Genomic DNA, 23700 nt, shown 5'->3' on the forward strand with positions numbered 1-23700 from the left:
AGAAACTGTTATGGAATAAAACCACCGTTGAGCGTATTTGATCCAACGATGTGAATATGTGCAGCTCGCCTTTCTTAAAAGTCTTTAAGGCATATACAACAGGGTCCAAAGTCCATCAAAGTTTTTGCTGATAAGGGGAGCCAATAACAGCAGCAGTGTAAACACGTCTACCTCGGCCCAGAGCTGGCCTTTCTGATTTACATAAGGCCATCAGCCGGCCCACTCATTACCATGTTTTATATCCCCCTGCGCTCAGAAAGCATCATGGCAAAGTAGCTCCATCCTCCCCTTCAACAGGGAAGTGAAGCAGCTTCTCGGAGCAGGTGTCAGCAGCAGTGAACTCCCCACAACACCGGACCACCACAGCGGACGAAAGGAACTTTATTTTTACTTTAAACTTTTTACTTTTTTTTTTAAACAATTCCCCTTCATTTCCTCTCTGTCCTCTGCTCCAGCGCGCACACAGCAGGCCTATGTTGAGTTTTTAATGTTCTCTAAAATGGTATCCAAGCTGACATCCCTGCAGCAGGAGCTCCTCAGCGCCCTGCTGGACTCAGGAGTTACCAAAGATGTTCTGATCCAGGCCCTGGATGATATGGACCCCAGCCCGCCGGGCTTTGGAGTAAAACTGGAGAGCCTGTCCATGTCTCCCGCTCCGCCTCAGAGCGGTAAGATGAACGGGGCGGACGCCGACTCGAAGCCCGTCTTCCACACTCTCACCAACGGCCACAGCAAGGGCAAACTATCCGGGGACGAGGGCTCCGAGGACGGGGACGACTACGACACCCCGCCGATACTGAAGGAGCTCCAGTCCCTCAACACGGAGGAGGCCGCCGAGCAGAGGGCGGAGGTGGAGCGCATGTTGGCGTAAGTTTTCCTGCTACTTTTACTCGATGTTAAAAAGTGTGAAAAAGTGGTGAGAAACTTTGTAAAGTCGCGGCAGCTTGAAGGTGAAACGAGAAAGTGAAAATCAGCGCTCACACAGTTATTCTGTTCACTGTAGCTCACTCTACACGTTCTTGATTTTTAAGTTTCCGTCTTTGAAAACTTGGAAAAATTAAAACGGAAATCTTAAAAAAAAAAATCCATTACAAACCTAAAATACGTTTCCTTCTTTGTTTACAATTTTAAAATAACCCGCCACGACTCGGTTTTCACATTCTGGTTACTAATTATCCACATGGATTATTATTTCTTTACCTTTGCAAAATATCAGCTGAACTTAGATCTATTTATTATTAACTATACTCCACCTCTCAACGATAAAAATCCAACAAGGGGCTACGAGAGGAGCGAGTGAAAGCAACTTCTGGCTGTGAATTCAGGACATAATAATAATAATAATAATAATAATAATAATAATAATAATAATAATAATAATAATTTTAGATAAACATTACAGTTATCATAATAATTATGTAATAATAATAATAATAATAATAATAATAATAATAATAACAATGATAGATTTAATTCTGTAATCACTAATTACAATTACAGTTTAAAAACAGCTTTATTTTTTAAATTTTTTTACCATTTTCTCATGCGTCAGTAAACCCATCATGCCAAAAAAAAAACCAACCAAAAACAAAAACAACCACCAAAAAAACCCCAAAACAAAACAAAAAACAAACCCTCATTAGACACTACAGATCTCAGCCATTTATTTCTAATTATCTCCACTCAAAGCACTTGTGTGTGTGTAAAACTAATATTTGAGGCTCTGTCGTCGGCTAACAGGAGCGGAAGAATATCAAAACTAACCCACGTGTAGTAGAGTTATTATTAATTTTATTCTATAAATCATCAACTCAAAGATACACAGTGGCGTGTGATTAGAGTGAATGGAGATCTGGTTATTCATTGTCAAAAGTTATAAACTAACATCTCCCACTTAACCCGCAGACTTAGATGTAGGCCTCCACATTCTCCAAAACAAACAGACGTGTGTAGATTTGCTATAATTGCCGATGTCAGTGTGTCCGGGCCTGCTAATCTCGGATTGTTCGGTAAGGCTCCGTGTTTATTTCCCGACGACTAGTTTTTGCTAAACTTTGTCGCAGTAACGAGAAATGTGTGACGGGCTAAATCTACAGGTAGGGACGTGCACGTTTTAATGTTAAATTTCGTTTTGAAGTTAATGCAATTGGCTAAAAACGGAAAAAATAAATTACTCTTCACTGAATTTCGCTTTTGAGGTGAATATCTCTAATTTTAGAGACGGATACATGACTATAACCCTGACTTCAAATTATACTTTTACTGTCAATTACATCTGACATCAGTTGTTTTTTTTTTTTTTTTGTTTGTTTTTTTTTTAAAGTTTGATCGACTAAAACCACTAAAACCACATCTGTTTTATGACATATGTCTTTTGTGGACTGATACCAAGTTTTTTAGTTTTTACAAATTATAAAATGTGACATATATATATTTCTATTTCTGTTTATAAAATCTGAAGTTTTGTAAACCTGTCTGATTATTTGTTACTCAGCTTTGGGATCCTTTGCATTTGTGTTTTCATTGTACATTCTTGCTCTGAATTTGCACAAACCTAATCTAACTCTTTCCAGGCGGCTGAAATCTGAACCAAATACTAAGTCCAAGTTTCTCAACTTCCCTGAATCCACCTGAACTAGCCTTTGAAAATATTTACAGCCTATTGAACGGGCTACAATGATAAACGGGCTGTCTTTGAGGGTACTTATTATCATTACAGACCCCTTTAAACTTGAGGCCTTGAAAAACAGGGAAGCTAAAAGGAAGGACAAGTTCATGAGCGGCTATGTGTGTTTGATAAGAATATTTTAGATGTCTAGACTTTGTTATAGGTATAAATATGTTTATACTTCATTTTGTTCACGGCTCTGAATGGCTTAAACTGGGACCTGAGTACTAATTTCGTACCATAACATGTAAATGTCCTGGTATGACAATAAAGTTCCTTGATCCTTGATCCTTGATAAGACAAATAATCCTTCATCCCCCCCAGATGAAGCATGTCTTCATATATTCATTCAATAGTGTGACACTAACCAAAAATCTGAGTAGTGGCGGCCTTGCTCTTTACTGTTTCCCCCTAAAAGCTGCTCATAGTTCAATGGCGAAATGAGTTTTGTTCTCTGTTCTTGTGTTGTATCTGAATTCAGAGAGGACCCATGGCGTGCTGCCCGCATGATCAAAGGTTACATGCAGCAACACAACATCCCCCAACGGGAGGTGGTGGACATCACGGGGCTGAACCAGTCTCACCTCTCCCAGCACCTCAACAAAGGCACGCCCATGAAAACACAGAAGCGAGCGGCTCTCTACACCTGGTATGTCAGGAAACAGCGGGAAATTCTCAGACGTAAGTTAATATTTGAGTTTCTCACAGCTCGGCCTCGGGCCTGTAATGTGTCGTTGGCAGCAGCGTGGCACTATGTTTGGGTTTCAAACCTGTAGGGATGTGAAGTTAGATTGGATATTTCCTTATCTTATTGGATGACATATACCCAGAGCAACAGGCCTGTGCTAGATCTTATGAAGTTTGTCGTAGTGCATCAAAAGGAAAGCAAATATTATTAATGGGTAGAAAACATCACTATTATACGTGTAAGTAACTTTTTTTTAAGTTACTTTTCCTTGTGTTCATGTGCTGAAAAACAAACAAACAAAATAAATTGAAAGATTTTATTGAATATACCTCTTCTTATTTTTCAGAGTTCAACCAGGCAGTGCAAGGTTCTGGCAGCAATATGACAGACAAAGGCAATCAGGATCCGGTGTTTTTTTTCCCAGAATTCAACTCGTCCGGTCAGGGCATGGGTCAGCCCAGTGACGAGGTCGGCAGTGAACCCTCCTGCAAGAAAATGAGACGTAACCGTTTCAAATGGGGGCCTGCGTCCCAGCAAATCCTGTACCAGGCCTATGAACGGCAGAAGAACCCCAGCAAGGAGGAGAGGGAGGCTTTAGTAGAAGAATGCAACAGGTAGATAAAACATGACGCCTTCCTGCACCTTCCTGGTAAAAACATCTCCCAAACAATGCGAAACTCAGTTTTTCACCTTGTGCATCTGTTTTCCGCAGAGCTGAGTGTCTTCAGAGAGGTGTCTCCCCATCCAAAGCGCAGGGCCTGGGCTCTAATCTGGTCACAGAAGTGCGAGTCTACAACTGGTTTGCCAACCGGCGCAAGGAGGAAGCCTTCAGGCAGAAGTTGGCCATGGACGCCATCACTGCACCGACCCACAGCATCAACCCTCTGCTGTCACACGGCTCGCCACATCACCCCCAGACCAGCGCTTCTCCTCCCAGTAAGATGCCAGGTGGCGTTGCTCTGCATGCAGCATAGCATCACAGAAAGCAAATTTCTTTTTGGCTTAATTGTTATGTGTGCAGATTTATTGCTGATGAAAAATCAACATAGTTATTGACAGAATACACATGATAACCTGAGTTTTCAGAGAAAATTTAAGGTGCTTATTCCTAAATTTTGCATAATAGTGCAAAAAAAAAAGGATGTGATTTTGTTTTCCTCAGTGTGAATCCGCTGTCAGAAAAGGTTAGAGGCACAGTTGATGTGATCAGAGAGTCAGAGAAAGAGGGGACAAGTGATCAATGAGCGTGAGTGAGTGAGCTGAGCAAATGCCATTGTTATTCTGATCTTTGAAAACACACTGAGAACAATCCACATTGTACCTGCAATCTCCACTCCAAAGTCAGCATGGAGAAGCATGACACAAAGGGCAGCAATCCTGTGACAGGCCAGGGTCAGGCCAGGGTCAGGGAGGGGGGACAGACACATTCAGAGCAGCTCGACATAACGCCGTCATTTCCACATTTCCTCCTCCCATACAGGTTGCTAATGACGCTGCTCAGAGAGTTGCCAAAACAATTAAATGCTGTGCGTTGCTGCTCTGACCATTTCACCCTGACCTGATGTTTGCACGCGGAGTAATTAGTATTGACTGAGTCTACCTGGCGTATACGACATAAAAACAAAGCTGATAGGCCTCACGGAGCATTATCCTCCATGCCATCACTCACCCTCCATAAAACTGTGATTTGAGAGAGTCACTCAGAGCCTATTGTTGTCCTCCCGTGTTCGAACACGAGGTGAGCTTTGAAGGGAAAACAAACTGTTTGCCTTGGCTTGCTCTTTTACCTTTGGATAAACTGGTCCCACTTGTGGATTGCCTGTTTGCTTGAGGTTTTTTTTTTGTTGTTGCTCAGAACACCTGACCAGGCATTGACCTCAGGTTGCAAAGCCAGAGAGGTCAGCGATAAGGCTGAGAGAGAAGAGAAGAAGGGTCGGTGCGCGTCGGAAAGCACTTTGCTCCCCCAAAAACCCTCAGCTGGCTACTTACAAGGTGTCCTGCTGGCATCCTGCCGACAGCATCAGCTGTTTTTCAGTGTCAGCCCCTGGCCTGACAATAATATCCCACCAGGGGTCTCATTGCGTTGCTAGGGCACGGCCTGTATTATGCATGCTTAATGGACAATTAAAACCCTTTGCTACTACATCTCCCAGGCCTTTGATAAGGGGCTCCTCTGACTTCTACTCTCTATACTCTACCCCTGCAGGGGGTCCCATTGTCTGTGGTGTATTAGAAGACTGCACTGACTGTAACCTAGGTTCATTTATCTCTGCTGGGCCTGAAGGAGGACTGATTTTAAAGCCTCCCCCTCACCTTTATGGGCATTAGTATAGTTGCTGAGGCTGAGCGCAGACTTGGAGCAGCAGGAGCTGTCCACTGGGGTATTGGCTCTTTTCTGGCCAGACAGGACTGATGACCCCTTCTTCGACTATAGAGAAAGCTAGTAACCCCCCCCCCTTAAACCGTCGCTGCACCTCCAGTCATACAAGAGAGGTCACTACTGGGTCACATTAAAGAAACTCCTCTTACTTAAGGAGTTTTTATTGATTCTGTTTCAGTTCGTTGGTCAGTTCGTCACATCTGGATAGGCAGTCAAACAGTGTGACATGTCGCTTTGGTGGGGACCTTTTTTTTTTACTTTCAGAAATGAAACTGATCTGAGGCGGACTGCATAGTTTGTTAGCAAGCTCATGTGAACATGCACCTGTGTTTTCCTGTGCAATATTTACCTACTGTTCATCAACTATTTATGGAACTCAAGTAATCAAGTGGAGTAAGGTTATTTACGGCATTTTGCTTTGAATCTCCACTAACAGGTTAGTTAATGTCATATTATATTGACAAAATCATCACTGACAACAGTGTGTTTCCAAACATTAGATTTTTTACTGCAATATTAGTAAGTATTGGTAGTTTCTTTGTAGAATTGAATTGAATTGAAAATATTTTACATAAAAAAAACAAAAACAAATTAAGCGTAGGAAATTTCACCAAAATAAAGAAGTAAGAGGCAAAAATAAGAGAGCCCACTTGACATATAAAGAAGTAGTAGGCTCCATCTCAAGCAGCTACAACAGTAAAATGCTCCCTACGCATTAGTAGCATTAGCAATCTCATACACTAATACACTAAATCAGTCAGAGGGCAGAGCTTTTATACTTTTAGGTTGTTGTATTGGTATTTTTACTTAAGTAAAGAATCTGACTACTTGTTCTGCCACTGATAATTTGGCAGCTGACATCACCATAAAATCGAATCATTGCTGTGTAAGCTGAGCTGCGTTGTTCTGCACTTTACAAAACCAGCAGACTCAGAAGTTCCAGATCAGATACAGTAGTAGGGGGGGATCATCCGTGGGTTGCGTTGCTCTCCGTCACCTCAGGGTAGCTTGAAACAGGGACGCACACAGAGAAAGGATAGCCTAGCTCTGCACTTTCCACTGCTCTGTGTCTCCCAGAGAGCCACAAAGAAGAGACTGGATACGTCCTGCAGAGACCCAGGAGGTCTGTCATATGTAGGGGCACTACAATGGCTGCTGCCTGGGGTTGGGGAGGCATGCTTTGATATTACATGGGTCACACAGGGAGCTAGAGCCTTTTAAACCTACTGAAGATCCTTGCTACCACTCCCCTTGTGAAGTTCTCACCCTCCCCCTGCTCTCAAAGAGAAATCCCAGCTTCTTGTGGTATCTGCTATTTTGCCAGAGCAAAGTTTTGGTTCTTCAGAATCTGTAATTTGAAGGTAAGATTTAAAAATTCATGAGTATTCACGAGTATTAGGAACCCTACTGTTCCCAGTAGCTTTCTAAAAACCCAAAGCGTCTGAGTTGAAATCGTTCCCTGCAGCTAGAATTACTACCGAACCCAGAGAAACAAAACTGGCCTGAATAGCATCCTTTTCTCCCCCTGACACTTTAAGAGGTCGCCCAGCCCTGAGATAACTGCCTTTTTATGAGTCCTCTTCTATTGTGTGGCAATGGGGGTCATGAGTCCAGTGGAGTGCTTTATTGTTCTGCGGCTGTGTTTACAAGGTATGGTGAAGTGTTGTGGGGTTGCTAGTATGTTGCAGGAGACAATATGAAGTCTGTGGGCTGTACAAAATGGAGGACAGGTAGTTTAGAGGATGAAATATGGCGCTGTGGCTTTGCTCCAGTCACCGTAGTGTCTGTATTTTAGGTATCTGTTGCTCCTGACTGAAGCTTCCCCTTTAATGCACAGACATTACAGTAGCATCAAACTTCTTACACGACTCTTTGCAAGAAACCTAACAAATGTATTTCTCAAAATGTCAAATTATTGCTTTAAATGTACAGCATCTTATATCTATACACATCCCACCACACAAAGGATATTCACTATCAAAAATTATCTGTTTCCCCGACACCTGAACTAAATATCAGCAAACACATCCTGTTCCAGTTTCCAGCAGTGACAAGAAATCAATTCCCCTCCTCACTGGTCATCACATTTAGCGTCAGTGCCTCTCTGTTTTTTTTTTTTTTGTTTTTTTTTTAATCACAAAGTGGTTGTAGACTATAGCAGAGGTTCCTGTCGTGTCTGACCGACCTCAGCTGGGCCTTCAGCCTGTTACACCTGGGTCAGGGACGGAGGGCTCGGGGAAGATGTGAGATCTGAGCGCAAACAAAGTCTGTCTCTACACTGTCACTGAGGGAGTGGCCCTCTGTGTCTGTGTGGGGCTGAGACCACAGGATAAGAATGTGTTTGACATTGCTTGTAATTGTGTAATGTTTACTCTGTTGGTATCACAGGGGGCCTGCATCGGCAAACAGTAATTTGATTGTCGGTTGTTAGGGAGGGAGAGGTACTTTGGGCCTCTAGTGAGAGACAGAAAGCGGTCTAGACATGGGATTAAGTGATGGCACTAAAAGAAGATTTTCAATTTCACTGCAACGTCACTGTGAATATACAGGAAATACTGTGAAAATTAGTGGTGCAAAGTACAAGTTACTCAAGTATTATACTTGCCACTTTATACCTTGCATGTATTGCAAATATTCAGCTTTTTACTCCTCTACTTTTTTGCCACAACTTGAGTTACTAATAGTTTTTAGTTACTTTTAATTTCTTAAATGTTTTTACATAAAAATCATTAAACTTACAAAAATACACTTTTTGTTTTATTTAGAGTGAAAGAGGTGGAATTATCCAAAATTTCACAATAAAACATTAAGGATTAGAGAAATGATTCATGTTCATGTAGCAGAACTTAGTTTTTTTTTCTCCCATTAATCTTCTCACGACCCCTCAGATTTATCTGGTGACCCTTTTGGGTGGTGGGTGGGGCCCGACCTCTAGACTGTGAACCACTGGTCTAAACTGTGTGTAAAGTAGCTACAACAGAAAAATGCTGCTCACACATTGATGCATCAGTAAAAATACTCAGGTAGAAATTTGGAACTTTACTTGTAACTGCGCATTTTCCATACTTTTACTTAAAATAAAGGAACTGAACACCTCTTCCACCACTGGCGAAATTTCACGGTGACGCAATTGCGAACATCATCGGTAGCGTTTGTGTGCTTATCGCAGAGTCTGATGGGAGTTCTGCTGTTGTGAGTGCATGTGCACAGTGAATGGCCTTGGCTGAGCTACGCAGATAGCAGCAGTGGACGGGTCAGTGTGTTTGTTTGCTCAGTCTTGCCCTGTCTGAGTCAAAGAACAGGTGAGTCTGGTTGGTTGGAGCAACAACGGCGCTGCTCAGCACAGAACGAGGCCAGAGCTTATATATCTCTCTGCCCTATATAACCGTTATGGCTGAAGCACACAACAGCCAAGACAAGTGCAACTAACCCGCTCTTTTTCTCTGTGTCTGTCTCTCTCAGTGCGTTACAGCCAAGGCCCCGGTGAGGTCTCCTCCTCCTCGGCCATCAGTCACCACACTAGCAACGCGATGGTGACCAGCCAGTCAGTGCTCCAACAGGTGTCTCCGGGAGGATTGGACCACAGCCATAGTCTGCTGTCACCTGACGCCAAGATGGTGAGTGAACACACCTGGGCCTTCATGGCCTCAGATTAGATAAGACCAGGCCTACATTTAGCATAAACGTACAAAGCAGGTTCCTGAACCTCCTCTCCCATGGACCAACTGGCAAGAGCCAACAATTGGCACATTGTGCTGCTCTGTTTGGAAGGTGGAGCCGGGGTGGCAGGCCATGGCTGGACTAGCACACAGCCTTCACCAGAGTGCACCAGGCATGTGCATCTCTCAGCCAATAAACCTGACAAAGAAACATTCTGTTCTTATTGATTAAATGCCTCGCTAAGAGGACCGGCAGGTGGAGCGCTGCTTGTCCTGCCAGAGAAATGACGCCAACATTTGATTATGCCCGATGCTTTCTTTTTTTTCTACTTCAGAGTTTCTCCCCTCTGCCCTAGTCCAATATTTGATCAGTGACAAGGAAACCTGTGCAAGGACTCATAGCATTTCAGTAGTGGTGCAACAGCACTTTTGAAACACGATGGATATACTGTCAAAATACAATATTCTTGAAATTGCCTAGCAGTACAAAATCCTTCTATTTAAGCCACTTGTCTTGCTCAGCTATGCAAATCAGTTGTTGAATTCTTTGTACTAACTTCCCTGTCAGTTCACAACACTTCTGCCTTTTGGAGCAGCTTTGTGTGAAATGACCACTGTGGGGTCAGGCAGTGTAGTGTGCAGCAGGGGCTGACAGTTTCTTATCTGCAGATGTGTGTGTGTGTGTGTGTGTGTGTGTGTGTGTGTGTGTGGCCGGTCTCTCCTCTGTGGGCAGCTGGCAGTAGTCAAATAGACACAGCCCCACTGAGTGGGAGGATCCTGGTCCACATAGACATACACTGTGAATGCTGTAGATGTTGTTTTGGATACAGCTGTGTTTTTTTTTTTTTTGCAAAAGAGCATGTAAACACTTGTATAAACCAAGATGTAGACACAAACAGTGTCAATGTGCGACACAAACTAATGCACATTCCTCCCTTCTGACACGTGACGTACTGCTGACACATCTGACGTGTGATTTTCTTTTTACCTTTTGTTCCTTATCAGTATTTGCTTGCGTGCTGTGTGTGAGTGTAGTTACTCAAGTGTGGCGTTATACAAAACAACCCGAACTAAGTCAACATGTATGTCTTTTGTTTGTTTAGCAGACAACATCTGTTTCGCTTTGAAAATGAATTTATGTGGATTTTTTTCTTTTTCCCCTCATCTTTCCCCAGATTTCTGGTTCAGGTGGAGGACTTCCTCCAGTCAGCACACTGACAAACATCCACAGTTCCCATCACAGCCATCAGCAGACACAGAACCTTATCATGCCTCTATCTGGGGTCATGGCCATAGCACAGAGTAAGTCCTCCATCCCTGCATTTGACCGAACGCAGAAAGGAAGTGAACTTTTTTCATCATGTCTAACTGAGGTTTCGCTGCTTCTCGCCAGGTTTAAACACATCGCAGTCTCAGACGGTGCCAGTGATCAACAGTGTGGCGGGCAGCCTTGCAGCGCTGCAGCCGGTGCAGTTCTCCCAGCAGCTCCACAGCCCCCACCAGCAGAGCCTGATGCAGCAGTCTCCAAGCCACATGAGCCAGCAGCCATTCATGGCAACTGTCACACACTCACACAGTCAGTGCAACATTTCTACTGTCTTCTACTGTGTGCACAAGTTAATCAGTTATATATGTGGTTCTCAATTTTTGGGGGGAGAAAAAATAAACATAATAAACATAATTTGGTGAAGATTGATTCACTCCCATCCTGTTAATCATCTTGTAATTGCTCAGACTCATCTTGGGAATGTTGTCTCTCTAAGTACCTCCAGAATTGCCTGATATAACACTTAAATATACTTATTTTTTAACTTCCACATGATTTTGAAAGTGTAATAATCTATTTTGTTTTCATTCGCAGTGTATCCTCACAAGCAGGAGCCCCCACAATATTCCCACCCGTCACGTTTTCCCTCGGCCATGGTGGTCACAGACGCCAACAGCATCAGCACCCTCAGCTCCATGTCTTCAAGCAAGACGGTCAGTCTTTAACCACCATCACAAAACATTTTAAAAGCAGCTAGATGTTCCTTCTCACCTCTGTCTGCCTGTAGATTTCAGTTAATATGGGGGTATTTGCATGAGAATCAGCATTAAATGTGTCATGTTACTGCAGTTTTTGCTGTAATGCTGCTGCTGAGTAATTTGTACATTTTGCTACAGGGTGAACTATCTCTTCTGAAAGGTGACACTTTAATCAGCTCACTCATTTCCCATTAATGCACAAAAATCACCCTCACATCCTCACCCTGATGTGATTAAGAGAAACGACACAGTCAAAGCACACACTAACAGCAGGAACTAGATCACAATGGGGCAGGCTATGAGAGAAAAGAGTGTGTTTTGTGATTGTGTGCTGACTTGTTTAATTCCTGTCACATTAGGACGCTCCTGTAAACAAGATGGTGCAACTTGGGGGTCTCTCCTGGGTAAATAAATTTTATTAGTTCAGTCCCGCAGTTTAAAAATGAATAAAATCACCAAAATTGCACATTGATCAAATATTCACTGTAGCCATTCACAAGTGTCTCTTTTGTTTGGGGCTGCTGCTGATGTTCACATGCTTTCGTTTGACCTCAAACTAATAGACAAGACAGATATATGGAAAGTATGTATTCCTATTTCCTCTCACACCGACGTCCAATCAATCACCTGTTCCCTCAGCCTGAACGCCTCTTGATTAACGCCCCCCCCCTTTCACTTTCCTCTGGTGAGAGTCACCTCTGTGATCAGGAAATGAGTCTCGCTCTTAATCAAAGTTCTCAAACCTTGTTTCCTGCTACTTTCCTCCATGGTACAGTGAGGCTGGAGATGAGGTGGGCTAGGTGGGGGTGGAGGGTTTGTCTTTTCTTTCTTTCTCTGTGTGTGTGTGTGGGTTTTTTTTTTTTTTTTGGTAATTATACCTCTTCCTCTTTCCTACTTCTCCCTGCTCTCGGTGATCGCTCTAGCCTGAAATGTTGACCACGGTGTTTTCACACGCTCAATTTCCCACGCTGAGGCAGAGTGCTTGTACCCACCGAGCTGCTACTGACAGACGTGATTGGATGATAGCTCAGGGCACGGTGTATCCTCTGTGCAGTAAAGGACAGAACACTGATCTCCAGAGGTTGTGAAATAGACATAATTTGGCCTGGGTGTAACACAGTGTCCAGGAACAATCAGCTGCTTATTTATCACTTTTGCAAAACAGTTAAGGTATATGTTTGTATAAACTAAAAGTAAAAAGTACGCAGCTTCTTTACCTGAGCAGAAGAACCAAAACCATAAATACTCCATTAAAAGTGAAAGTCCTGTATTTTCACATGGGCTGGCTCAAACTATTATTTTGACAGTGTTTTTTGTAAAAAAATCCCAACAAAAATAATATTTAAAATTTAACTACATATTGTAGGGCTACAACTAACAATTATTTGATTTTTGTTATTAGTTAACCTGTTAGTTGTTTTTTTAATTAATAGATTGTTATTTAATATTTTAATATTTATTTAATATTAGAAAAACAGTGAAAAATATCCATCACGATATCATCAAACCCAAGGTGACTTTATCAGATATCTTGTTTTGTCTGACCAATTTTCCAAAAGCCAAAAATATTTAATTTACTATGATGTAAGATGAAAGACAGCAGCGAATTTTCATATTTGAGAACCAGGAAATATGAAATTAAATTTTAAAAATGACTTAAACAAATAGTTGACTATCAGAACAGTTGCAGATTAATTTTCTGTCAATTGACCATGAATCCACTTACTGTTGCACCTCTAAATAAATATTTGTGACCTTTAGGTAAAATCTGAATCTGCAAAGTAACTGCTCATTACACTTAACAATAAATGTAGTGGAGGAAAAAGAACGAGGCGTAAAGTGTCTTAAAATGGAAATACTCAAGTTAAGTGTAAGTAGCTAAAAATTGTATAAACACTGTATGAACAGTACTTTAGTAAATGTTCTTGGTTACTTTCACCACTGGCTGTAGCCCACTGGTCACACACACATCATCACCCTGTGGCATTTCACAAAGCTATTTATTTAGAGAGCAATTAGCTGGCAAGCTCTCCCAGGTATTTTCTTATCAGGACTTTATTTGGACGGGTCAGCCTTCTTCTCATGATACACCCAGCATGCTCTGGCTTTATAACACTCCTTGTTTACCGAGAACCCTTCGTTATACCTGAGTCTGTTTTAAACTCACCTATGCTCAGAGCCCAGCGTCTAATGACTCAGGTCTTACCTGCAGGTCAGCTTTATCAGGTGATGCTGTTTGCTGGCTGCAGGGTCACACCGGGGTCACCTGCCTCCACCCCTGGAGATGCAGGAAAAAAAATAAATTCCACAAACAATCAAAAAAAAAAAAAAAAAAAAGAGAGCATTTCAATGGAAACAAGGCTTTTCAGAGTCAGGACAAGAGGGATGAGGAATGTATTTGGTCAGGTGTGGCATATGGAGGAGCAGGGGTGATGTATTTACCAGTGGAGGAAGATATATTCAAATAATTTACTTAAGAAAAAGTAGTAATACTACATAAGAGAAAAAAAAAACTCCATTACAAGTAAAACTCCTGCATTCACAATTTTTAACTTTTATATTTAGGTTATTGTATTTGCATCCCTCAGTACTTTAAGATGTCACTACCCTGTTTATGCTGCTCTACCCCAAGCACACTGCCTTCCAACTGATGATATAATTCTTTAAAAACAGGTCACAAATATATATTTTTATGTTTTAAATATACCGAATAATTCTAAAACATCTGGGCACTGTAGTTTTTGTAACAGTTCACCACATTTTATGAACTCATGATGTGTTTTGTTTTTAATCTATATGTGAAAGGTGGCAAGTAACTATAGCTAATTAAAAAGTACACGTAGAGTAAAAAGTATAGTGTTTCCCTCCCAGATCTAGTGGAGTAGAAGTATACAGTAGCTTACAGTCCCTGAGTACATGCATTTAGTTACTTTACACCACTGGTATTTATATAGGTTTCATTTGCCAGTGATGTACATCATATATACCTGTGCTACTGGACAGATTGTATTTATAGTTTTATGTAACACAGACCTACTTTGTCTGACATTTCTCTCCCTCTTCTCCTTTGCAGTGTCCTCTTCAAGCTTGGTGAGAGCATCCTTGACTTCCTCGGTGCCCGGCAACCGGAGCACATTTTTCCACCCTCTCACCGCGGTAACCATGACAACTCTTAATAACCGGCAACGGCGCGCTGGATGATGAGTCAGTCAACAAACAAGAGGAGTGACGACAGTGGGCCAGGCGGTGAAAATGAGAAATGGGGACAGAGAAGGAAAACAAACAAAAAGAAAAAAAAAAAAACTCACTGCACCTGAAAGTGAAGAGGCTGGATTCTGACTCCCTCTGCCGCACACACATGATCAACAAGGATGTATGATTTTAACACAATCTTTGAAAACAGTATTCAATTTTCCATGCCCCTGTTTTTTTTTTTTTTTTTTTTTAAATCTACAGTCATCCTCTTCTGTGACATTACAAAGGAACAAAAACCAAGCACCGAAAACTGCTCATGACCCGTGTGGACATGAATGAGGGCTCTGGGACAACTTCACCCACTATCACCCTGTGATTAAAGGTGGAAATATGTAGATACACTGAGACAGTGATGAGCCTCTGTGAAGGCTTAAGGGCAGAGTGAAGGTGATTCACCCACACAAAGTACCTGCACGTGAGCAGAACTGTGTGACAATCACAATTGCCTGTACTGATCTTGTGCATGCATTTGACATTCTGACTGGCCTTTAAAGGAGTCTTCCATTGTTATTCTTTCACACTCAGTTTACTGTACTAGCATTAGTGCAGGTGATGAATGCCATCTGTCGCCGGTGGAATTCATCATTTCGAGTTGTTCAGCGTGTATACTGTGATTGAAAAAGACTTTGACAATCTTGAAAGGACTATGCAATGTGTCCATAGGTGTATGCAATGCTTTGTATGGCTGGATTCTGCACAGAACTCCACACACTTGAGACTGGAAATGAATATCAGTGAAGTCACCAACAATTATTATAGCATACTGGAGTTGAAAAAGCTGCCTGTAAAATAACACAAAAATAGATGGATGGATGTGTGACAAATATACATAGTGCGGGTACAACTTTTATTTGTCACCGTGTCTCAAAAGCTAGCCTGCCAAATCTATAAACCTGGTCTTAACTTGTGGGGGTAGACTGACTCACACACTTTAAACATGGCCCTTCCCCTCCTTGGAAACCTCTGGCTTTTGTTTGCACACAGGTTCAGGTGAATTTCAGGAATGGGACTCACCCCACCCTCCTCCTCTTCCTCCTCCTCCTCCTCCTCCTTCTCCTCCCTCTCCCACTTCCTGCCAGAATGTGAAGAAATAGGACAAATATTGTTAATAACTCCTCATCTTAAATCATGGCACAGGACCCCCCACCAGTGCAGAATGAAAATATTGACAAGTATTCAGAAACAAAACAAAGTCATCTTAGTCTGGTATTTTGTGAAGGAGAGAGACATGAAAGAGAATAATGTTGTGACAGCAGCTGCTCTAATCTTACAGGAATCCACAAAGACTGAGAAATGTTGGGGAGAGCAGCAGCTGTGGGTACAGACGCCCACGCTAACAGTATTAAGGTGTGTTCAGTCAGAAAGCGAAGCGAACTTTCACCTTGCGTCTTTTGCGTAAACTTGTCCGTATGTGATTTTTTTTGCCCCAAACAAACAGGCTTACTTTATCTTTAACTGAACAGGTTAAAAAATGTTTGGGTATCATGGAGTGCTATAATTTGGCCGACTATGAAACACATATTAACGACGCAGATTTTTAAAGCCCCCGCTGGGATTCGTACAAATTTCCAAGCAATTTTGCATCGGTCCATTGACCTTGTTTGTAGAGTTTGCTCGAATACTTCGCTTCAAGTTCTTTCAGAACATACAGTCACAGATTCTGGTGGGAAAGTTTAAATCAGAGACCAAATTTGGCAACAAGAATAAGTTGTTTTTCTTCACTATAACTAACCATCTTTTAATGACACAAACAGGCAATCTTTGACTATCAAACCCTGCATGTTGTAAGTGTGGCAGATCCAGTCTCCTATTCAATATTAGGTCATTACATTGTTATTATTATTATGTTGGTTGGTTTGTGACTGTTATAGGCACATCTATTGCCATCTGATCAGAGGGCACTCATACTTGTGTGGCAGGACGTGATTTTTTTTCCTCCTAATGTATTATTTTTGTATAAAATTGAAATCAATCATAAATCATTATTTATACTTTCTGAGAAAATATTGATATTTCAAGTAAAAGTTTTTTTTTTCCAAATGAATACATGGTTATGGTTTTTTTTTTTTTTTGATAAGACATTTCAATAGATAGGAAAAAAAACAGGGGTGAAAGGAGTATCCAGACACTAAAGTACAAGTAGCAATTCCATAATATACAGATACTCCAAAGGTTAAAGCACTGCAAAATTTTATAAATGTACATTAAGTATTAGAAAGAAAATTTTACTTAAAATCAAGAGTGAAACCACTCCTCATGAAGATAGGCCCCTTTCCAGTTTTTTCTTATATTATTCTATCATGATGATTATTTTGAACCCCTTTGAGTTTATGTATACTTTACACAACATACTATTGATGTGGAGCTCATCTGAACAATTTCATGTGCAGCTTGGGATGTTTGATAACACGTCTATAAGAAACTCACATTTTCTAATCATGTTTTATATATTGATCACACAGTGTGTTTCTAACTCATGTAAAATCTTAATCTGCTAAGTAACGTGTCCCTAATAGCTGCAAATAGCACTGTAAAAAGTACATTATTCCCCCTTGAAATGTAGAGAAGTAGAAATATAGTATCATAAAATGAAAGTATTTGAAATGTGCTCTTGAAACCTTGAGCACTTGAGTTATTTTCCACCACAGCAAAAAAAAAAAAAAAGGAGGCTCTTGCAAGTAGAAAGAAAAAGCCGTTCAAGTGTATAGTCTGTTTATAGCCTCTACAAAGTTGTTGTGGTGTTGCCGTGTGATAAGAAAACAGCCTGTTTGAAGTTCATAGATCTAAAGTGCACATTACATTTCAAGCAACCAGTTCATTGAACTCGACGGGTTAGTAGCATGATCTGGTACCGACACAGAGCACACGTTGAAAAAATAGAGCTGTCACAGTCTTTCTTGTAAGGAGAAGAAACCTGGCTTCACTTGAGCTTTTAAGTGAAGTCACTACATTGTTTAATTTCACCATAAAGAACCATATACTAACTATACGTGTGACATACAGTTTAGCTTCTTATTTAGATTTTTAAAGAGGTAAAGTAAAACAAAGAACGAGTTTGTTGAAGGTATTTCAGGGATCACATTTGAAAACACATCATCTAGAAACTTGAGAAATTCTTGCAGTTAGAATTCTTTCTTTACTATCTGCATCTGAAGTATAACCTAATCATTATTAAATCTCTCTGGCCTGTACTGGATCATCATTACAAGATCTCACTACAATTAAGCACATTAACTACATTAACTGATTTTTTTTCGCCACTTGGGGGCAACAGAAACGCACTGTAAGTACAACACTGACACATCGTCACCTTTTTACGTTGAATGTTTTAGCAAACAGTTACTTATTTCCACATCCAGGGCTTATGGAGCAACATTATCTTTCATTTGGAGTCATGTTTCTGACCACCTGACGAATGTAAGCTCCGTCTTCACCTCCTTTTAGTTTTCTTTTTCTCTCCACCAACTCCTGAGGGAAATATTTGGCTTTTTAGCTGCTAAATGCCCCACAGTGTTCACCAGCTAGTCTCTAACCATTTCTCTCTGCTGTTTGGCACTGAGCAGGCAGCGTATTGTGGGTTTATAGAGCCTTCGTGCGGGAAATTGTGGCTGGAAATGACGCTGATCAGAGTGAACCAAAGCTAAAAGACTTTGGTGACAACAAAAAAAAACAACATTGTTAGCTCTCCAGTTGTCTCCAGTGGTAAAAAGGGGTTGATGTGGCCTGTTAAACAGTGGTTAAAGACATCAACTTTAAAATTAAAGTTTGCATCATGTGAAAAAAACAAAACAAAAAACAGCAACACTGTGAGCCACTTTAAAACTTAGAAAACTAACAGGATTGGGATTTATATTGCCTGGTAATGTCCTGACTCTGCTTTTCTATCCCTGTGTTGACCTGCAGGCTCCATCACGGGGCCCTGCTGGGGAAAGCCTTGTAATCCACTGATGTTGCTCTATTTGGTTTTCAATGAGGCCTTTGATTTTCAGACCCAGGAAACCTCTGAAGATCTGACCATGTGTCTTTTACTCTTTTCTTTAAAAGAAACTGAAATACTGGCGGGCTCATTTACATGTGAAATACAACACTAAACTCTCTAAACATCACATTTAATTCTGCTGTGAATTAGGGTTTGAATACAAACTTAGTTCATTCCCAGGTTCTTGAATAATTCAATAGTTAGAAACATGTTTAAGAATTTTCTGGCTGCAAACAGTTTATACTTGCTGACCAATTAGTGATACTACTGTAAGGATTACTGTATTGTTAAGGCTTTATCCTCCAAACTGAGGTCAGTGTTGGATTATTTTAACGAATTTATTTTACTCAGACCTTACAGATATCTGAAAACCTTCTATGACATCCAAACAACATATTATTTTATCAACTTAGCCACCTGATGTTTTGATTAAATATGCACATCGTCATGCACATCACATCATGCAGCTTCCATCTTCCAGGCAGCGGTAGAGAAGGGAAGAGCTTCAGCCAGTCTTCAGGACAGTACTGAGTCAGTTTTATGAGATAATCACCACCTCCTCCACAGCTGTCTGGTTGAGTGCAGAATCTGTCTGATCAAAGAATAAAAAAGTCCAGGAAACAGAGGATCACCAACTCTCCCTTTACCTCTTGTGAGAGGACTGGCATTACTCCCAGCCAGGAGAGCGGAACAGGGAAGGTCACAACTGATGCCACACAACTTTGGCCAGACATGATTCTCAAACCTCCTCAGGGCGAACGTTGGCAATCAAAACATGATGTCTGCAAGAAAAATTTCACTGTGCAGATATTCAGAAGTTAATCCCTAAACTCAAACTAGTTCATCATCGTTACGTATCAAGTTATTAAGGCCAAAAATAAAGCCTCTTAAGCAGCATAAAGAACAGGGACACCATTACAGTATATTCAGTGGTATATTATTCTGCACAATTATACATTTTTTAAAAAGTTTGCGTTAAATCTTTAAATCCTCAAGAATAATTATCAACAGGAATCTAATATATCTGAGAGGTATTGAAGAATATAAACTGCAAGAGCCCCAATTAGAAATGGAGAGTGCAGAGGACGTTCTAATAGAGAAGTTGACTGTTTGTCTGCTGCTGTGATGGAAGTCGACCGATAGCTTCAGTTCGACCGAGGACTCGAGAGGTCAACACGGGAAGCGAGCTGACACACAGGGAAAATAGAGGAGCGGGACAAAGAGACAGAAAATGGAAGCTGCAGGGTGAATGTGGCCGTGTGTTTAGCAGAGGCAGAAGAAAGGACACTACATCAACTCCAGCTGAGGCCCAAGGGGTTAATGGATAAGACTACCCAGCAGGGGTCAAAGGTCAGGAGGCCACTCTCTGCCAGGGCTAATTGGTCACTGCGACCAGAGTTTACGCCGACCTTTCTATGGAGAAATACATACACATGTATGGAGCTGCTCTGACAGGAGTCTTCCATCAAAAGCCCTGATCAAGGAGCCCTCTGTTGTGCTCCTGCACAGTGATGGAGATCAGTCAGGCCTCTGTAGCAACAATCAGTACCCTTCACCGTACATTGACATCAGTACCACCTACAGTGACAGCCAGGCTGGACTCATGAAGAGATAGGTGGCTTTTGATCTCAAGTTATTTTGTTCAGCTGAGTTCAACTCATTAGCATTCACTTTTTATCTTTAATATGATACATGAGAAAGGAGATGCATGCTTTAGTTTGCATAGCTTCACACACGTTTAAACTTTACAAGGGTTTAGACACAAACCTTAAAATATTTAAATAAAGAGTGTGTAATCATGTATATAAATATGGAGGAAATGGTGACCTACAAATGAAAAGAAAGACATGAGGGGGCAGCAGAAAGTAACAGGGCTTTAAGCCTGCTTTGAAAGTGTTATTCACTTTTGTTTAACACGCATGTTGTGTCTTTCATTTTATTTTATTTTGTTTTGACCCAATCTAAATAATCTTTTTTTTTAACATTTAAATCTGCAGAGGACATTCAGAAAGAAAGAAAAGCACCTGAGAAATGCAGCTTGTTTATGGATTTAACCTGAAAGAAATCGTGTTCTGTGAACAAGCATCAAATTAAACATTAGGGCCACATGGTGTTTCAGATGACACTCTACAGGGCAAAAGTGCAAGTCTGCTTTCACCAGAGTGAGTCCAAATTCACTGTATTTGCATCTGAGGCTGAAAAACTGTAAGAGCCCCTGGTTTAGAGGGATCTTGACAGATTGATGTTGTCATGCTGATGCTGTCACAGGCTTGATGCTGGACGGGTTAATGATTTATGAGGACTAGTGGGATGCCCGGAATGGGACCTGGGTTAATGTTCACCTTTCTCGTCGGACCTCCTCTGGGGGGCTGCCCACATCCAGTCCAGATCTAGCCGCTGAGGGGGACTAGGCCGGCCTCCAGCTAAACCCGGCATGCACAGCAGGGAGAGAGTCCATGCTCTGCCCTCAGAGGCCTTTTGAATGGACTCAGACAAGAGGAGGGGGCAGGAGACTGACAAGGCCTAATCGTCTTCTTAATTAGTCTCAATTAAAGCATCAGAAAGCAGCAGAAAATAATCCAAATTCACATAAACAAACCAACCACATATGCCCCTAAACTCAAAAATGTTCCATCATCTTTGATTGTTTGAGCTTCACTGTGCAGAGTTTCATATAAAAGGTTGTTTTGACGTTCCGCTGCTGAAGAGGGAAAGTTTTTCTTTGCTCACCACAAATTTAAGTTTAATTCAGTTATTTAGTGATGGAGAGAGAGAAGGGGTAGATTTATCTTTCTTTAATCTATCTATCTTTAATCTGTCCTGAAACTTGTCTGGAGGGGATGTACCAGCAACATGGCGGGATAAACTTGGGAAAGATATTTGATGTTGACCCCAACTATACATGACATTTTGTTATTTTCCCATGTACCCAGAAACTAAACGTTACTGTAGAGTTGAAATGATTTGTTGATTATTGGAATCAGTGAACAGAAAATTAATTGGCAACAATATGATATTTAATTAATCCTTTGGTAATCCAGTTTTGACCAACAGTTCTGCAGCCAGGGTTTTAGAAACACTAAAGTCATTAGTCCAAGTCCAATTTTAAAAAATACCAGAATTAGTCTTCAAAACCAACTTTGGGCAAATGATGTGTAAGTCTAGAATATAAACTCTTCCTAAAGTGTATTTAAACCCCAAAATACACAGACAAATTCCGAAGACATGAACTTGGAGTCATAAGTGACCAAGTCTTGGTGTCCAGGTTTCTAAAAGCTACAAATTTACAAAAAAAAAAGAAAAGAAGAATGGCTGCCTGTGTCCCCCTATGATGAATACAGACTCTGAATCATTGCTGCTGAGTAGAGCTGAGATATAGGAAAGGTTGAGGGCAGACCAGGTGATGGATAGCAGCAGGGCTTGTCATCCGATGCCTTACACTGCTCTCATTAAGCTGTAAATCTTTCACAACAACACCCGCTAAGACAATGCCAGAGAGGCTTTTCCTTGTTGCTCCACCTTGTCATTGGTGTAACAATGAAACTGCCAATTGAATCACTTTGTCAGGACACACAGTGTCCTCAATTCTTAAAACAGCCAGTAAAAATGTTAGACAAGACATCAGGATATAAATGCAGGTGTTGTCCAACATAGAAAACAACAAGAATATCAGAATACATAACACACTGCTGATGATGCAAATCAGATATAATTATCTAATGACAAACCGGGAAGTGGCAAAGAAGTGAGTGAGACGGTTTTCATTTTGATAAGTGATACGATAGTGACGACAATAATCAGTGTGCAATTGCCGCTGTGTTGTTTTTACTAAAGAATATACACTGTATTTGACTCGTAAATATCCTACATTATAAATATTTACCGAGGAGTCTTCTGGCAAGGAAATGAGCAAACAAAAAGAAATTTAACAGCACCAGTAAGTGAATCCAAAATGCAAAAGTTTATGCTTAAACACAACCAGGTAAATTACAGGAGATAATCTATGTATAAAATAATACAGTAAGGCTTCTTGAGTATTTGCATTGATGTAATAGTGCAGCAAAAAACAAACAAACAAACAGAACAAACAAACAAAAATAAAACTGACATGTTTGGATGTTCAGTCCACATAAGAATCACATATCTTTAATAATACATAGGAACAATCAGGTACAGAATACAAGATATTGTAATATGGTGTGGAAAAGCTTTTGTTCTTTTAAAGGTGCTTTTTAAAGGGGGAATTATGGAGTAAACTGTCAGAGACCTTATATTTAGTTCACTGACTCCATCTGCTGGGACCTGCCGAACACAGCTTTCCATCATTATGATAACAAGACATAAGGTACATGCTCAGTGTCAAACTGCAGACAGGTTTGGTTACAACAAGGAACAGTGCAGTAAACAAGCTAACCACTGACATCTGCTGGTAGAGGACACAGTCGAATGTTAAGTCAGAGGACATTTACACATTAGCTGTACCATATGTTAAAAATGAGCTTGGAAGATCTGGTTTCAGATATAATGCTCCCTACAAACTGAATGATGTGCATAAATCTCTCATTTCACAACAGGGAAATAACCTGTTACTTTCATCTGAATATAATAATTAGACAAAAATCATCAGGATCTTTATGAAATACTGCTCACTGACTGTAGTGGGATAGAATAGTAACCCTGTTCAGCTTTGTTGTCTTTGTTTTTGCTGTATGTTCATGTGTGTTTCCCTGGACATTATTATTGGTGCTGTGCGCTGTGGAAGTGCATTGAGAGCCACTAGAAACCAGGGTCAAATTCCTTGTGTGCACAAACATACTTTCTTCTGATTTCGACATTGACAAGGACAAAACCAGAGGGTGGCAGTAATGATACATTAAAAATACCAGCGGCTGTAAAACAGGAAGCAAGAAGGAGAAGTTTGAGGAACAGCCTGCAGAGATCCATCCCTCACAGACTTAACTCAGTGAAGTACACTCCCCAAAACCGAGCGGGGTCGTGCCGGAGAGTCTGAACTCAGTGTTGTACACTCCCAGCTGATAACTGTGC

General features: G+C 41.0%; 1 protein-coding gene across 2 annotated transcripts; it reads left to right on the forward strand.

The window, feature by feature from the left end:
- Nucleotides 1-286: 286 nt before the first annotated feature.
- hnf1ba (HNF1 homeobox Ba) lies at nt 287-15450 on the forward strand. 2 transcript variants are annotated; one of them, XM_041047259.1, is made up of 10 exons: nt 287-867; nt 3150-3349; nt 3703-3970; nt 4069-4292; nt 9199-9353; nt 10571-10697; nt 10789-10971; nt 11257-11375; nt 11780-11824; nt 14494-15450. In XM_041047259.1, exons 1-10 carry the CDS (start codon nt 488-490, stop codon nt 14512-14514), a joined length of 1722 nt encoding a protein of 573 aa, XP_040903193.1. In that variant the 5' UTR covers nt 287-487; the 3' UTR covers nt 14515-15450. The 2 variants fall into 2 exon arrangements, with proteins under 2 accessions (XP_040903193.1, XP_040903194.1); XM_041047260.1 differs by lacking the exon at nt 11780-11824.
- Nucleotides 15451-23700: the final 8250 nt, after the last annotated feature.

The sequence above is a fragment of the Toxotes jaculatrix genome, chromosome 9, assembly GCF_017976425.1.
Source record: "Toxotes jaculatrix isolate fToxJac2 chromosome 9, fToxJac2.pri, whole genome shotgun sequence".
Lineage (NCBI taxonomy): Eukaryota > Metazoa > Chordata > Actinopteri > Toxotidae > Toxotes > Toxotes jaculatrix.

Excerpts from the sequence above, each read along its gene's own strand:
- hnf1ba (XM_041047259.1), top strand. The coding sequence starts at position 488 with ATGTTCTCTAAAATGGTATCCAAGCTGACATCCCTGCAGCAGGAGCTC. Across the intron at positions 868-3,149 it reads GAGGTGGAGCGCATGTTGGC|AGAGGACCCATGGCGTGCTG; the intron begins GTAAGTTTTCCT and ends ATCTGAATTCAG. Across the intron at positions 10,698-10,788 it reads GGTCATGGCCATAGCACAGA|GTTTAAACACATCGCAGTCT; the intron begins GTAAGTCCTCCA and ends GCTTCTCGCCAG.